Here is a 17414-nt window from a genome sequence, read left to right as displayed (position 1 = left end):
TGCGCTGATAAACTGAATATCGCATTTCATTCTCGGTAAGCATAGGGATTGCATGGTATTGGCTAAGAATTTATATATAATACACACACATATGTAAGACTATAATCATAGATTCATTCCTTTAATTAATATATTTAAGAGTCAACAAGAACGTACGTTCAGATCGGTAATGTTTTGCGCCAATAGGTGTATCGGATCACATTTTATACATATAGCATAGCTATATGCTATATGTACACGTGAGGTATCGGATGCATTATAATAGGGACACGCGCTAGATCGATATATAGTAACGACCTATAATTAATGATTAGAATTGTTGCAAATATAATTCAAGATTTTTCAGTAGAATCCTGAAAAACTCTACTTGACTTTGACATACGACGTTCACACAATATAAGCTGATTATCGAAACGTCATTCGAGTTGCGACGTTTGCTTGCTTCTTCCCTTCTACAATTTTTTTTTCTTTTTTTTTAATACTCTTTTCTACTGGAAGGAATCACTCTGAGATTTTCTTTTCGATCGATATTCTATTAAAAGTTCTCATTTATCCTTTGTGATAAACGCAGATTATTTGCGTCCCGGGTTCCTCGTCTTAAACTATCGCTTAATATTACCGTTGAGAAAGTCATCAGACTCTCGTGTGAAACCGGCAACTTGATATCGTAAATATATGAAATACACAATTTTCCTTTTTATATTAAAATATTGCTTTATACTCATTTCGTAGATGCCATATAAGGCTGCGTACGTACATATCATATAATACGTACGCCCGATGTATACGACGAGCGTATATGCTGGGAAACAACGTATTGCACTCTCAGAATTTAGACTTGGCACCGGTTACGTGATTACGAGACATCGATCGATTTGTGTGTATCTAAATTCTAAATCAAACGTGCGATCGATTGCAAGCGACAATTATACGATACCTACTTTCGCCGCGGGTATGAAATTATATTCGGTCAGTTCGGCACTCTAACAAATATTCGAAACTCGTTACGCGGTCGTTGCTGTTGCTGCCTAAACGATCTAATTATTCATATCTGTGAAAGCGGTAAATATCTTTCGTACTTTGTTTCTCCGTATAAAGGCCTCGTAATGTTATATACGTACGTGTATTCTTCCTATGACTACATATACAATATAAGAGATATCTTTTTGGAATATAAAATTTCTCCTGGTGGAATCGATAATACCTAAAATATCGTACAGTGCGATTTTGACTAGTTTTAAAGAACCTCTATGTCGTACTGCGTTGATCGCTATCGCGCGATGAATAGCAAAATGTTTATTTCGCTAAGTAATATATAATATGTATACAATACATTCTATTTAAAAACCTTCCAGGATGGGAATAAAGACTCTTTCTTCATCACTCATACTCTATCGTGTTCACGTTAACACCTTTCGCGGTACACTAGTAACTTTTCGTACAGTTCGTTATTGTATACGATTGTAAATCGCTACAATGGTGACGTCGTGTCCCCCGGCGTATCTCAAATTTACGATCACAGAAATTCTATACACACCCATGTCTATTTTATAGACGTGTTTTTCCTACGAAATACGCTTATTGCGCTCTACATGGAAAAAAAAAGAAAAAAAATTGCTATCCCAATTCATTACATTTATACATCTCGAGTTTTTGCATTCATTAGCCGTTGAACGAAACTTATTACGATAATAAGCGCATTGGCATTTTTATCCGATTGAGAAGTGTAATATTGAACTAGATGCAAATAAAATCAAAAATTAATTTAAATTGGTATTATAATTTGAAATTCAAACTCAATTACGATCCAACGATGCGAAAGTAACTCGCGAAACTCGTACGCGAAGGACACGCGTTGTACGAAGACGATTACAAAAACTCAGGCTCAGGCTCTGTATGACGCGATTAATTTACAATATTTTTCGCGTTATCCAAAGGAGAGAGGATAACTTGTCAATTGTCAGCTGTACAGTCTGTCTAGCTTGAGAATACATACACGTCGCTCGATGAAGAGATAGCCACTATAAACATGCATAGAACTTATATGTTTTCTTCTGTATACGCAAACCAGGACACTAGAAGTGCCTATTTCGAACCACTACATATGCAGCATCACGTGCTGGTAGTATCCTGAGATTCGAAATTTAACTTATTGTTAGTCGTTGCCGTGCGAACACAATATATATATATATCCATTCGAGCAAGATACAATCATCGACGTCAAAACGTGGTTCGTAGCGAGCCTTCCGCAGGCCCTTGACTTTATATTATCGCAAACGGCATATGCCTAATTTGTACATATATTACTATATCGTAATATCGCGCTACGTTATTGAAAATATTAAAAAAGAACTATGCTTATATTCCCGAAATAATTTTTCTTGCGCAATGTCCAAGAAATTAGAAACGACCTGATAACTTTCGCAAAGCTTTGGTAAAACATCGACTGATAATATAATATAATATAGCGGAGAGGTGCAACACTCCACTTATGTGCGGCTCTCTTGTCACCATACAATTTTACTTTATATAACATTCCTCGAGTCGCTCGCATTAATCATCACGGAAAGTCGATGAACCCGTGTTACGACAAACAAGGGTGTTACGACAAACTATAATTATAACTATGTAATTACACCACAGCCGGCTCGAGCAACTTGTGAATAGCATGTCGCCAGTGAAATGACCTCGCCACGAAATTAAGGGTGCCTGTGGCAATTTTCGCAGTCTGCGTTGCAATTCCTTTGATATCTCTTGCCATCGCGATTCCAATTTGCGACAGAACCATCGACAACGGTTGCTTGTCTCTGGGGCTCTTGTTCCTTCAATAAATATCGACATATTTACACACAGTTTATCGCATCGAAATCCTTGTCGGTAGTTACCCCCCTAGATTCGTTTCGACACTTTCGGTACAAACCGATCAAAGGCATTACTAATAACAATACGCCGCTTAACGCAATGAACAATCCCGCCAAGTAGAAGGACAGATCGTATGTGCCTGTGATATCGTATAGCCACCCTGAAAAAGAAATTGTTTAGTCTCAGAATTCGCTCGTAGGTATTTCGATATCCAAAAATCTGCTATTTATTAATTTTGTTACCCAGAATATTCAATTTAATTTTTTATTACCGTAACGCTCGTGACTATTTTACGTTAATTTGTGAGGGAAGGGGGGGGGGAGAGAGAGAGAGAGAGAGAGGAGGATATATATAACAAAGTTTCGCGTCACCGCGCGAAGATTTACCAGCTAGCGGAGGACCCATCAGATTGGCGATTCCTTGAACCAGTAACAAAAGACCATAAGCATTCGTGAATCTCTCCAAGGTGATTAGTTCGACAAGGATAATGCTGGTGAGACTGTAATTTGCTGCGATGAATAATCCAAAGGCACCAGAGACTGCACATAGAGTGTAATAATCGCTGACAACTATCGGTATCAGAGCAGTAACGGTACCGCAGAGCGCCATGCACACCGCATAGACGATAGACGCGTTCACCCATGCCCTATCGCCGGCCCAACCCAGAAAAATCTGTTAAAAAAAAAGAAGATTCACTTTGATCGCTAGAAAATTATCAGATTGGAATGCCATTTACTCAGGCAAATATTTCCGCCGGTGCTTACCTCGCCGCTCATGTTAGCGATCCCGATCACCGAGATCAGAATAGACGCGTCCGTCTCGCTAAATCCAACTTCGATCGCATTGTCCGTCAGATAGACGTAAGGCACATCGTACCACGTGTGCAAGAGAAAATTGCTGACAGCGAACAGCAGGAACCTCAGATCGGCAAAGTACGAGAAGTCTAGCATATCGACGATCAAGTCCCAAAATTCCCAAAGCCCAGCGTACCAGACGAGCTTCGTTTTGGCGATCGTAGTCATTGAATTTCTGTAAATGTCCGGGCAACTCGAAGCTCTCAAACGATATCGATTGATGTTGAGCATGGCGCCTCTGTAAGTCAGACTATGCCTATGCATTCTGATATCCTTCAAGTAGGCAGTTGGCAGCCTCCTCGGTTGTTCCAACGTGCTAGATCGTCTCAACGGAGTATCGGAATCGATTTTCCTCAGCCACCATAAATACGCTGGTTCTACCGACTGGTGCTGCTGCTGCTGCTGCTGCTGCTGCTGTTGTTGTCGTTGTTGTTGTTGCTGCTGCTGCTGCTGCTGCTTCTGTTGTTCGTCGTGCAAAATTCGATCGTCCGTGCCCTTGTCCTTGTCCTTGCTTTCGGTTGTTGCTCGCAATTCAGCCAATGGACTCGGCGTGGATATAAATCGGGCCGAGGGTGTACTCAGTTGATCATGGAGGGCCCCGGAATCGCTGAAACTCCTCGACGATATCAAGAGACTCGGATAGTTTTGTAGGAGGACATTGTAAATGGTCTTGTTCGTGCTGAGCAGTTCCAACACCTCCAGAGGTACTCTCTCCCCATTCTTAACAAAGGTAGGCAGATTCACCAAGCTAGAGAATAACTTCTCCCCGCTCTCCTCATCGCCGCCATCCTGTGACCGAAGATTCTCGATAATCATCGCATTGGCCGATGCAAAACCTCTTTTAGAATCACCGTGAGGCGTTTGCGTAGTCGTGTTGGCGGAGCTGGTTGCGGAGAAGGAGTCTGCGCTGGAACTCTGGATCTTAGATCTCTTCTTTTCCCGATTCTTTTTCCTCTCTTGAGTTTTCGCTTTCGCTCTAGTGGTAGTCCATTCGAGGTCTCGCATCAGACATCCGCATACAGCGAGATTCGAAAACAATCCTGCGAGAATCAGCGTGGTTCCTCTCCAGCCGTACTCCGCCAAGAGATATTGCGTGACGGGCGCGAAGATGAAAGTCCCGATTCCGCTACCGCATACCGACAAACCGGTAGCAAAAGATCTCTTCTTGTCGAAATAATACGCCACGATTACCACCGCCGCGACGAAACACAAAGACAAGCCGAAGCCTGCTACGATGCCGAACGTGAAGATGAGTACTTCCATAGAGTTCGCATAGGAACTTACAACAAACCCAGCTGTTGCCAGAATGCTGCCGGCCACCGTTACTTTTCTACATCCGTATCGATCGGTTAGAAAACTCGCGACCGGTCCCGATAACAATGGCATCGCCATGAAGAGACTGCCGATCCACGCCGTCTTGGACTTGCCCTCGCCAAAATAATTGAGGAATTCGACGTATATCACGCCAAAGGAGAAAGTAATGCCATCCGCGATCAAGTTTACCATAAAGGAGGCCGCTACGACGACCCAGCCCCAACCTCCGTCGGGAGGCCTGGCCTCGCAAAGTTGTCCCAAGCTGGAATTGTCTTCGGAGCTGCTCGTGGTAGACGTGGAGATTGACGGGCTTGGATGCGGCCTTTCCTCGGGGGCGTGACGTAGCTGTTGCTTTTGATGCGACGACTCCTTGTTGAATTGCACGTGATGCTGCTGCTTGTCCTCCTTAGGAGACTTGCCGTTGACGAGTTTCTCGGTACTCTTCTCGGTTGACGAGTGACTCTTGGACGACAGAATCCTGGTAGGAGACCCGAAAATTGTACCCCTCTCATTGAAAACGCCCTTCAATTTCTGCGGACTAGACGCGTCCTCTTTGTAGAGGCTGTTGGGTCGCTTTGGCGAACCTTGCAAATTTTGCGAAGCTTCTTTCAACTCTCGACGAGCTTCCCGACGTATCCTCGAGCCCGATTGCTCCGTTCGTTCGTCCCTCGAATCCTTTTCCACGAATCTCACCTCTTCTTCCTCTCGCGCATTTTCCATTGACTCTGACAATGAATTGTTTCGGAAGCCATTGACGTACTCCGATCCCCTCCGAACCGAACTCGAGTCTACGACGATCGTCTCCTCGCGATTATCATCACAATCGCTATTGCTTTGATCGTTTGCCATATGTGAACTTTCGTTGATAATCTCATCGTCGCTCGTTTCGGTATACGATCGCCTTACGCTCGTCGTATCATTCGTCGAGTTTCGTTCGTCGAGTCGAATCTGCTTGTCTCCTGCATCGTTAAACTTGGTCCACTCGGCCATACTGAAGAAACGAAGAATACGGGGGGGGGGGGGAGAGATACTCACTTTCGGGATTCACTTTTTTCTCGATATATCAAAATACTTGCGATCCAATTTTCCACTCCGTGAAACCGATCGCGTACGATGTACGATACGCACATATGGACACATACGCACGAACAATCACACACGGTAACAAAAACTCGAGCAACTCTGTATTTCGCAAGGGAATTTTCGGCGGCCCTTCTCGTGTCAAATCGAAACGATCGATTCAATAGAGGTCTAGTTTCGTCCTTGACTTAAACAACGGTAAACAAGGCCACTCGTAGAGCTGCCTGGTGAACTGACGGCGCAACGGTAACAGGGATGCTGACGACCAGGTCGACGTAAAGTTGTTTGGCGATTGATAGTCGACACCCGGTCGACCATGCAACGGCCCACCACCATTGCAATTGCGGCCCCGGATTCTCCAAGTCCAAGTAGCACTTTGATTACTTGGGACCACCTCCTCCTCCGCGAAACGTTCGTCAACCCAGGCACCCATGCGGCGAAACGTACTTCTTCGGTTCTCGCGTTGTATTCTACAACAAAGAAAAAAAAAGGTCCAGCTGTACGTCTCATTGTCAGCGATACGTGTTGCGTCTGGATACGTCACATCTGGAGAGAGAGAATCGATGGATGAAATAGACAAAAGTGGATGATAGAAAAGGAGGACAGAAGGATATAAATAAAGGGATAAGAATGAGGTAATAAATACGCAACTAAATTTCGAGCGATATAAATCACGATTAAATCAAAAGGGTTTAAATAATGTATATAAGCAGTACTTGTGTCGTTTGCGACAGCAAACGGATTCTATGGTATATTTGTCAGAGAGCACGTTTTTCCGAAAGCGCAAACTATCCTTAAGGTATTAGGGTACAGTCCCACGTAGAGAAAAAAGAACGGAAAGCAAGCACAGTGATGGGGGTAACTAATCAGAACGTTTCTCCAAATATCCGTTCCGATATGATTTTATATGACCGGGTTCTCTATGTACCAAGAAAAACGGAAATACATAAATATTAAAAATCATTTTTTATCAATTATACTTCATACAAATAATTAATATTGTTCCGCTTCTTCCTCTACGTAGGACTGCACCTTTAGCGATCTCTCTCTCTCTCTGTCTATCTATCTATCGTTTAAATCGAATCAAATGATACATGTATATCCCGTCGCTAAACGCAAGGTGTAATAACACGACGATCAATGTGACGCACGCAGTCACGAAAAAAATGTCTCGCGCGCTCGGCTATATTTACTCGCTAAAGCAACATTCTCGAGCATTATTAGACGTTCCAAGTTCGATGTTTGGCAAAGACACTCGACACAGTGTGACTCGCTTCTGGCATTTCGTAACCGGCCGAAGTAGCTCGAGTTAGAGTCAGCGATTATAAATGAAGCTCATTGTGTATGAGTTGCTATCAATTTAAGGATTTAACGGTGGCCACGATGATCACGAGTGTATCATACGATCTCTTTTCCTTCTTCTTTTATATCTTCCACCTCGACCAACGATTGTAATTTGTTTTCAAAGTTTGATTGCTAGTATAAGCAAAAATTTCAAGTTCGTGCAGACGTTAAAGGGTCAGTGTCGAGACTCGACGTGACGTGACGTAACGCGACGCGACACGGTTTATGCACATGATTTGTCGCCGTGCTGCGCCGCGATACTTGAGAAAAGTTCAACTTTTCGATGCACGAGAGATGTCTTTTATCTCCCAGTACTTAATCGTTTTCTCAATAAAATTACATACAGACATATTCCCAACACCGCCAATTAAATTTTTTCCTTTTTTCAAGTAATAGTACATTATATCTCAATGCTACTTTTCAGTGGTATTCATTTAAATCATTACGCTTACATCGAAAAAAATCATTTCTTTGGTATTTTAAACTTTTACAATTTTTCGTCAGGAAACCAAGCACATCCAAGGGTTAAGACTATCAAATACTCGATCTCATTACGAAATTGCTTATATCTTTGAAACATCAATGAAAATATATATAATAGTATGAAAAAAATTGAGTTTTAAAATTGCGTTTACTTAATGTCTACTTACTTATGTTAGAAAATGACGCTGTCAGTTTCAAAACATATTTTATTAAATATGTCTCTCTGTCGCACGGTGCGCACCCGTTGTGCTTCTTGAAAATTTACATATTACAAACCAATTCGATGTTCAATGTTGAAAAGCCAGTCAAATATGTTATGTCACAACTTGTCTGTCCTGCAGCGTTTGTCAAAACTAATCGTGGATTTAACGCTGACCTAGATCTTATTGGGTTATTTAACTCACAATCAGAGGAAGAGGACCATTTAACTTTTTACGTGGAACCTTAACACGCGAACGCGAGTGCTGCACACTGCGCGTAAATGCCCGAAATATAGAAATTCACGGTATTATAGACACGCGAAAAGTGAGCAAAACTGCCAAAAGTTTAACTATATATTTCGACACATATGCATAAAATATACGTAAGTAAGAGATACGATACATTCCGATAACATGGAATATCGTCCAAAATACAAAGATAAAATAATTGCCCTGTAACTGTCTAATAGAAATTAATCTTTGTATACGTAGAAACGACTTGTCGATGAAATATAGATTTGAGAGATAAAGCATATTTTAGATCGTTCACACACGTTCAAAAAAGACAAAATTTGTAAAAAAAAAATATATATATATATATACACAAGTAAAAACAAAATGTAAGGTATTCAGTTAGAAGGCTTAAGGCACTTAAGGCCAGCTGTCTTCGCATCGGGTTGGAAGGAATTTGATAAAATTGGTGTCCGATTTCGTATTATACAACAATCGCGCGATACGAGTTATCGAAGGCACTGACGCAAGGCGACACGTATCTTATTTCGGCGATATCTAATTAGACTGTTTCGTCTATTTTTAAAAATTCTGAAAATTCCCCAAGAGACAAACTCGTTCACTCGTTCTGTCGTTTATATCCGATTCGGTCATATATGCGGTCATATGTGTAAGGACGAAGAAATAGGCGCCTTTCGCCGACAAAATTTTACGCAATTTTGGCTTCGTTCCAGTGAACACGGGTAAACCAGGGTACGTTCACGGTCCAAATTCAACGCCAGCACGGCGTTATATCGTTTATATCATTTACGCATTAACGTTAGAGCGTTGTCATAATTTCATCGATCCCATCGTCGTATACGATCCGCGATGTGCGCATATTTAATTTGCTGCAAATCGTTTGTCACAGTTGTAACATTACTTACGATTTAATCGAAGCGGTGCGGCGTACGCTCATAAATCATAAATCGTAAATAATCTTAGATCTAAGAGGTGAATTCAATGAATACGTTCCTTGAGAATAAACCGAAGATACACGACGTACATTACAAACGTATCAGACGTAAAAGATAATTAGAGAAGGAATCGATGAATTAATGAAAGATTTTTTTATGATTCGCTGATGAAGCCCTTGAAGCACGTGTAATGCCAGAGGGATGGCATTAAAAATACGGCTTACGCCCTCCGTTTGTAACGCCGCGCCGCGCCGCGTCTCAGAGGAAGGTTTATTTATTTATTTATCAATCAATATTAACAAAATAATATTAGAATAGTATTAATGTTCGACCGAGAATTAAGTGGATGTCCATTAATCGTTATCGACATCGGCATCGGCATCGAACCGCGAACCAACTTGGAACTTGGAACCATGTGTCGTGAGTCGTGATAACGTGCGCTCATCCACGCGAAGCATCGCATCGATCGTACTCGTGTCAAGTAAGCGCATTGGTAAGGTAAGCGTTAGGTACGCGTTCCGTGCGTTTCTAGTTTCTATATACAGCATTTTCTTAGGAAGAATGGTGTAACACGCCCGTACGAGGTTACTTTACATATAACTCTCATCTTACAGATGTCAAAAAGTATTTAAATTTTTGACATGTACAATTGCAATAAAAAAAAAACCGTTTAACGAAGCAATTCAGAAGAATATAGCGCAGCGTAGCGAGATATGTAATGCACAATGCACGCACATTGCACGGCATGCTAGAAAAAAATAGCGTGTAACGTGCTAAGTATCTCTAATTAGTAATTATCGAACCAAAAAACTTGGCAAATCGATTAGATGATTTCAAACGTGCGTTAATTGGATTATAACGCGTTTTTCATGATATGCTGAAAAATCGACATAACGCACAGCTTATAAATACTGTCGCATCTCTCTCTCTCTCTCTCTCTCTCTCTCTCTGTGCTCTACATTATCTCATTGTCAGACATCGTTACCGTTTATCATACTCGTTCAAGACAACGTATCTCGCATATATCATATATTAATTTCACGTTTCGCTTCAAAGGCACACTTTTGAGAAAACTATTATGTATCACATCCTTAGAGGCAGTCTGTCTTTATGAATTTTTACCGGTGAGAACGAATAACATATATAGATTCCCAATCGCGAGCGACGGCGTGATTAATCAGATTAATACAATCACGATGCGCGATTTCTCAGCTTACAAGTTCAAAAGATTCAAAGGTCGTATTCTACGGTGTAAGAGTATACATGTATAACGCGCGAAAAACAATACTTAAAAAATCTCAACAACGAGAACTGTCAACGAATTATTCATCATGCTTACGATAACCTTTGCCGTTATCGAAACTCTATTTATTTCCTGCTCGATTCCGCTCGGACTTAAGATCGCGTATTTTAGCGTACATAAGCGCGACGTTAAAATGAGAGCCAACTTAAATACCCTACCATATCACAAGTATCTGTAGTAAAGAATAGGTAAAGAATAGGTAAAGAATTGACGAACCATAATGAACGGTGATGCGATCGGTTACTTTCCGTTATCCAAGCTGTTCAATTCCATTCTCGTTTAGCGAAACGGCACGTCGAGGCACGATCAGTTCAAAAAAAGCGTAAGAAACGTAGCGCTCTAACATCCAACTAAGTAATATTGCGAGGTCGCGCAGCTAGCTCGCTCGCTACCGCTACCGCTTGGCCTTTGCACGAGGTCGAACACCCGCGTTCGCGAGACGGCGAAATCTCCAGATCCCGCGAAATATCATCGCTGGAGAGAGATAGAGAGAGGGGGGGGGGTAAGAGGAAGGGGGAGAGGAAAGAGGAGGAGGGAGGAAAGAAGAAGAGAAAGAGAGAAAGAGAAAGGACGTACGCACGCGTTGTCACGATCGCCGATGGCGACGAACCGCCGATCCACGAGCGAATGCGTTAACTCAAAACTCGAACGAGTGCGCGATTTAGGCGAGAGTCTGTTCTTGGTCGACGCTAAAAGTCACCGCGATTAGCGAGATGCTCGAGAAGAACGATCGTCGACGACGAACGTGAATCTCTCTCTCCCTCTCAGTGATCCGTCATCACGTCCGCGAAATGATATCTTTCATCTCGGGCAGCTCGGGCTGCGCTTTGACGCAAAGTTTTCCGCGCACAAATATCGGAGTTCGGAATGTTTCTCACAATCAGCTGCGAAGAGATCGCCGCCTCGTTTTGCCGCGCGCGATCGGCATTGCGCGTGTCGCGTGTCGCGCGCACAGAAGGATGACCGGGCTAATACTGATAGCTGGTACCCGCTCTCGCTGATACATATGACCATTGGCTTCGAACGCGTTTCGTCGTGACGTCACGCGGTGTGCCGATCTCGAACGCACCGCGACGCAGGGAGGGTTTACTCCGAAAAGTAACATGATGCTATTACTTTATCTTACTATGCCGATTATCGGGAAAACGCGTTTCGTCGATTGATCATTGATTAATATCCTTGGATCCTCGCGCTAGTATACCGTTTTTGTTTTTATCGACCAATACAATTTTGCATTGAGATAATTACGAATCGCGTAGGACGGCACTTGAGAAAGCCGAACAATCGGAAAGTGGCGATTGAACGGAAAGCTATACCAGTCTCTTGTACTTGTAGCGTCGCACAAAAGAGATCCCGCAAAGGGTTTTCTCTTATAACGTATGTATATCTGTAGAGTTAACTAGCTATATATATAGTATGTACTATTGGTGTGCTTGTTATTTGTATTCGTTATCGATTATATGTACACGAAAGCAACGATAATTTACATATCGAATAAAAGTATGAACACGAAAGATGCGCAATCTTTAAAACGCTTTCCAATCTAACGACTCGTGGCCACACAGTATAACCACATAGCTTCCATGTATAATATGAAATGCTTATCACGCGCGAGTCGTAGAATTATACAGATAAGAAACAGCTTTCTTCTCCCGCTTGTACGTACCGCTTTACTCTATACGTTTTAAAATTATAATATTGTAATATGCGCAACATATTACCGCGATATTACAACATCTTACCACCTTGCCATCAAGCTTTAATTATAGGTAAAGCTAAGATTTCATTTCATTTCCTTTTCCTTTCCGTTCGAAATTTATAATCGAGCGATCGTCATATTATTAACGTAACAATGGATTATTTTCTGAGAAAATCGTAACGTTTACGTTACGTACGAAGTTATCTTTTTTTTTATTTTTTTTTTTTTTCATTTTCTATATCATATTCCTACAATGATAGACTAGCTATTCTTTATTTATATACGATATATACGATATATCGCAGTTGTATCGTAAAAGAGTTTAGCATCATAAAATTGCATCCTCGATACGGCGATGATAAAAGTATATATAGAGCTTAGAACTAGCCAAAGATAAGCGTAATAGCGTTCGATAATATCTTATCTTTGTACGTGCTTTTCGTCAGAAAATGACGATACAGGGAGTGCTAGACATTGCGTGCGAGACATTAATTTTTTGTTCATTTTGCGTGTGTGTGGTTAATTGGTAATTTTATTACTATCATTATATCATCATAAACGGGCAAATTGCACAAAACGAAATACGAACGAAAAGAACAACTGGAACATTATGCATCGATATGATATAAATATATAATTATACACGCTTATGTAACAGTTCGTCGAAAGACAAACATAAAACAGCATCACGTTCACCGCATCGGGAAAATCCCGTGTAATTGAAAGACAAGTTAAATACACGATACGATACGCTACCGACATCCCACTCATGTAAATCGTATATATTATACAATGGTGAAATTCTTCAAGACTGCACAAACCTCGGAAATTTCCTAAGGACACGTGGATTTCCACGTAAAACATTTGGCGAGGCAAGAGAGACAAACAAAATAATTATCACGGGACGCGAGCATATATAAAACGAGTGTATCTTCCCTCAAAGAAATCGCCAGCCAAGTCATCCAACTAATTTCTATTCAATGACAGGATCGGATTTATGCGTAGAATCTTGTGATTTCCCACCGATAAATCGACGTAAAGTCTTCCATCTATAGTTCCGTCATAAGGATAATTTTATAGAAGCGCACGTAAAGTGTTTATGCACAGGTGGCAAACAAACTAGATCATAGGTATTTATCCTCATCGTAAGAATATTCGTAAGAATTTTTATACGAATCGCGGAAAATTTCGCAGGCAAAAAGATGCAGCAAACGCAGCGTGCGCGCGCGTGCAAGCGAGAGAAAGAAGAGAAACTCCATGACGATTAACCACGTGCGTTAAATGCTGTAGATTAATAAACCAGATTATAATGAAAAAAAATATACGCGCGCGCTACGATGATACGTCAGATCACTTGAGTCTTGACACACGCTCGAAACTCGCACGTGTACACGTGCTTTGCTTCGTTATTATTTAGAATTAGATATATCTTAAGCTTAAACGTCAAAGTGATGCAGCATCCATGCATCTTTCCGCCGCGCCGCGCCGCGCTGCTCGGATCTCCGCATTTGACTGAAAATACACGCATACAATCCATCCGTTAGAAATATGTTGCGTTACTTAAATTCAAACAAAAACAATCTTTTGGGAAATATTTGTTTCGTAAACAGCGACCACACATTTAATCATTTATAATTTAAATCAATGTGTATATATATACATATATAAAACTGTAAGAATAAACACGCTGGAAATTAAAAGATGCGACACGAACGCTCTGGTTCATTCTTCAATTCAATTCTTATGAGAATCATCAAGTTGAAACGGATACATCCGATATTTATATACGCTTACGACAATATAATCTCATCAGTCATCACGCGCGCGTATATACGTTGTGCATGTGCACGTTGCACGTGCACGCGCACGCGCACACGCGTGACATGCGTAAAGCATGTCGGAATGCAAATTGCACGCGACTATAATAAGAGTCTCGCCTACCTAATAAACCTCATATTCGATAGGTAGTCATTAGTACATTAGTATATCGCGGTAGATATAAAATGTAAAACGTATAATATACAATTGCATAGAAATACGATTTTTTATTTAAAGAGGGAGGGTCAAGTAAATGACTTAAATTTTGCGATTTTTTTTTGGAAGAGAATAAATCGATTGTTTTGAAAATTAGTGCATGTTTTTATTTAGTATTTAAACTACACACGCGTTTCATGAAGAGGCAACTTCAACCCAGCTACTGCTCAATAAATTTTCATTATTTTTACATAAAAAAATTCCTGTGTGTAGTTTAAATAGTAAATAAAAACATGCACTAATTTTCAAAACAATCGATTTATTATTCTCTTAAAAAAAATCGCAAAATTTAATTAATTTACTTGACCCTCCCCCCTTAAATATAACTTGTATGTATGTTTCTCATATACAATTGCGATCGATTTATCGTTCTGGGCAATAAATCAGATAATACTAATCGATTCATAAAATTGTTAAACTTAATAAACGATTGACAAAGATTTATCACGGATAAAAAAATATCTGTAATTAACAATATGATATAAATAAAGTGACAATTATTAATTGCAATGTTATCTGCAATACAAAGCATACAGGATGAATCATTTGACATTTCTATCCAAAGTAAAAATAAAAAAAAAAAAGATATTTTGTTACGCGTGTTTTGTGCCGAAATATATAAAGAGTACTGTTATTCTTTTAAACAAAACAATTAGTTCTTTTTTCACACACAAATGGATTCTTTAATTAAACGACAATGTATATTAAACATAAATTCATTTTTTAGCTTTTTCAACATTTTTAATAGACATTTTTGTTGAATTTTGTTCAACTGACATGCAGCATCGAGTCCTTCTATGGAAGCCCATTACCAAATTCTGTACCGTAAACACATTGTTAAATATAACTTGTAACGTTTCTCAAAAATGAACTAGTAAAATGTAATAATCTCAAAAGATTCACATGCTAAAATTATCCGTAAATAGGCTTACGTTTCAAATTTTATGCAATGCTTTCAACATTTTTGAAAGAATAAGTAAAGCACAAGTAAACCCTAAAGCCCCTTACACAATGCGAGGCGATATAGCGATAGCGATAACGACGAAATTTTCAACCTATCGGAAGCCAAGCCATGTATATCAGTGCTGTAGCTTTGTCGGCAATCTTCAGCAATCTTGTCGCTATCGCTATCGTTATCGCCACGCATTGTGTAAGGGGCTTAACACTAATTGTAACACTATCTGAAGACGCGATCGAACGGTGAAAACTTTTGCATATCGCGAATAAAGTTGATGTGTACGTATATAAAATTTAGATGTCGTTAACGTAAAACATAATAGATATGACAAAATATGCAAACTATTTATATGTATACTCTATCGCTTTATTTTTATAAAAATGGATATTTCACACGATACATTAGGAAAGCGAAGGAGGAAATCGTGAGGAAAACTTGAGGATCTAGATTAGGATCTAAATCTAGCGATAAATGAAAGACGTTTGAAATACTACGCTGTGAAACTGGCCAAGTATTATACGCGTATTTCAAACGTCTGTTTTGTATACACAAACAAGTATCGTAGAATTTTCGAGCGAGGACAATCGATGTCCGTGTCGTGCCGCGCCGCATGTCAAGATTGTCAAGATTGTCTCAAGTAGAAGTAGTAGGATGTAGGATGGCGGAAATAGTAGCAAGTATTTGCGGAAAACCGGCCGTATGTACGCTCGTACCGTCGGCGTCGTACCGCGGACCGCGGCTATCCAAAAGGGAAGATCAGCTGGTCGCGTTATCATAACCGCATCGGCTGTTATTGATCCGCAGCCGCAGAGCGCAGAGGAAGGTTCCGTACGCGTACGCGGTCATGCAGCAGCGTGCGCGCATAGGCACATAGGCTTCTACTTGTGTAACTTGCACACGTACTGGTAAATCTGAATCTTATCTTATGAGCGCTACGAATGCTGACGAATGCTACGATCAGTACGATCTGCTACGATTGATAAAGAGCGCCGTGAGGCGTGAGGCAGGGCTACGGCTACAGCTATACTCACCGATGCTCGCTCTCTCTCTTGCTTCCTTCCTTCCTTCCTTCCTTCCTCCCTCCCTCTTTCCCTTTCTCGTTCTCACTCTCTTTCTTTCTTCCTCTCTTGAAACCGATGCTAAAAAACCGGAATTAGCCGCATGATATGCGCGGGAAAATAATCCGCTGCTGTAGCTGTCGACACTTGACAGTCGCCGATGGTCGCTGATGGTCGCCGCGAAGAGGGCGACGGGCGACTTTACTCGACGTCGACGAGGATGACGAGTCGCGCGCTCGGGACTCGGGATTAATCCGAATCCGAGGGATTAGTAACAACGAGAGGACCTTTCCCGCGAGAGACAAAGCGTTAAGCGACGACAAAATCGGCACGATATGATCTCTCTCGACTCGGATACAAGTCGAGATTAAAGATTAAAGCCGAGCACGGAGACACGCACCAGGAAACCAATATCTCTTGGACTCACGCTGCAGTCGCGGTATCGCTTTCGCGGCGACAAACGACACGAGCCAAGGGTGAATTTTGACCGATTGACTGCGCGAGCGCGCGCACCGCGCAAGCGGGCCAAGCGGCGCAAGTCGCCACTCGCCGCGCCGCCACCGGCCGCCGCCGCCGCCACCAACTTGTCCCCTCTTCGCCCTCTTCGCCTTGTTTTAACCTCACACTCTCGCAGTCAAATCGTATTGCAGATATCGTATGCAATTTCACTTCTCAATCGCTATATACGTGTATGCGTATGAGATTCATTATGCTAAATTTTTTCCATCACCTCGCCTAATCAAATACTATTTTTCTCGGTATTGTACCGACAGCGAAAAACTTATAATTTGTCGATGACAGGTAAAGTGGATGCTAACTATCGATCATCATGCACAACATTTATAGATAATTTATCAAATATATATATTATATGTAGCGCGCGAGACGAGTTGAGTTGGTACCTGGTCACCTGGGTCACGTGAATCATACGTTGATTTTCCGGGGTTGATTACGTGCGCAGGGCGCAGGGCGCAGGCCGCAGCGCATCGCGCAGTCAGCTGTCAGCCGAGTCAGTGCTGTGTATATACTGTATACAGC

General features: G+C 41.3%; 1 protein-coding gene across 4 annotated transcripts; it reads right to left on the bottom strand.

Moving 5' to 3' along the window:
- Positions 1-94: 94 nt before the first annotated feature.
- LOC139815728 (monocarboxylate transporter 9) lies at positions 95-16840 on the bottom strand. Of its 4 annotated transcripts, none has more exons than XM_071782828.1 (4): positions 16350-16840; positions 3627-6580; positions 3249-3534; positions 95-3022 (listed from the first exon to the last, which is right to left on the bottom strand). In XM_071782828.1, exons 2-4 carry the CDS (start codon positions 6018-6020, stop codon positions 2844-2846), a joined length of 2859 nt encoding a protein of 952 aa, XP_071638929.1. In that variant the 5' UTR covers positions 6021-6580; positions 16350-16840; the 3' UTR covers positions 95-2843. The 4 variants fall into 4 exon arrangements, with proteins under 4 accessions (XP_071638929.1, XP_071638931.1, XP_071638930.1 ...); XM_071782830.1 differs by lacking the exon at positions 16350-16840 and adding an exon at positions 11204-11614; XM_071782829.1 differs by lacking the exon at positions 16350-16840 and adding an exon at positions 10844-11173.
- Positions 16841-17414: the final 574 nt, after the last annotated feature.

The sequence above is a fragment of the Temnothorax longispinosus genome, chromosome 7 (assembly GCF_030848805.1).
Source record: "Temnothorax longispinosus isolate EJ_2023e chromosome 7, Tlon_JGU_v1, whole genome shotgun sequence".
NCBI lineage: Eukaryota > Metazoa > Arthropoda > Insecta > Hymenoptera > Formicidae > Temnothorax > Temnothorax longispinosus.
Note: the sequence above shows the minus strand (reverse complement) of the source record. Positions and strands in the feature narration are given on the sequence as shown.

Coding starts and splice junctions, on each gene's coding strand:
- LOC139815728 (XM_071782828.1), bottom strand. CDS start 6,020: ATGGCCGAGTGGACCAAGTTTAACGATGCAGGAGACAAGCAGATTCGA. Junction 3,535..3,626: donor TCGCTAACATGAGCGGCGAG/GTAAGCACCGGC, acceptor TTTTTTTAACAG/ATTTTTCTGGGTTGGGCCGG. Junction 3,023..3,248: donor GATGGGTCCTCCGCTAGCTG/GTAAATCTTCGC, acceptor TTTCTTTTTCAG/GGTGGCTATACGATATCACA.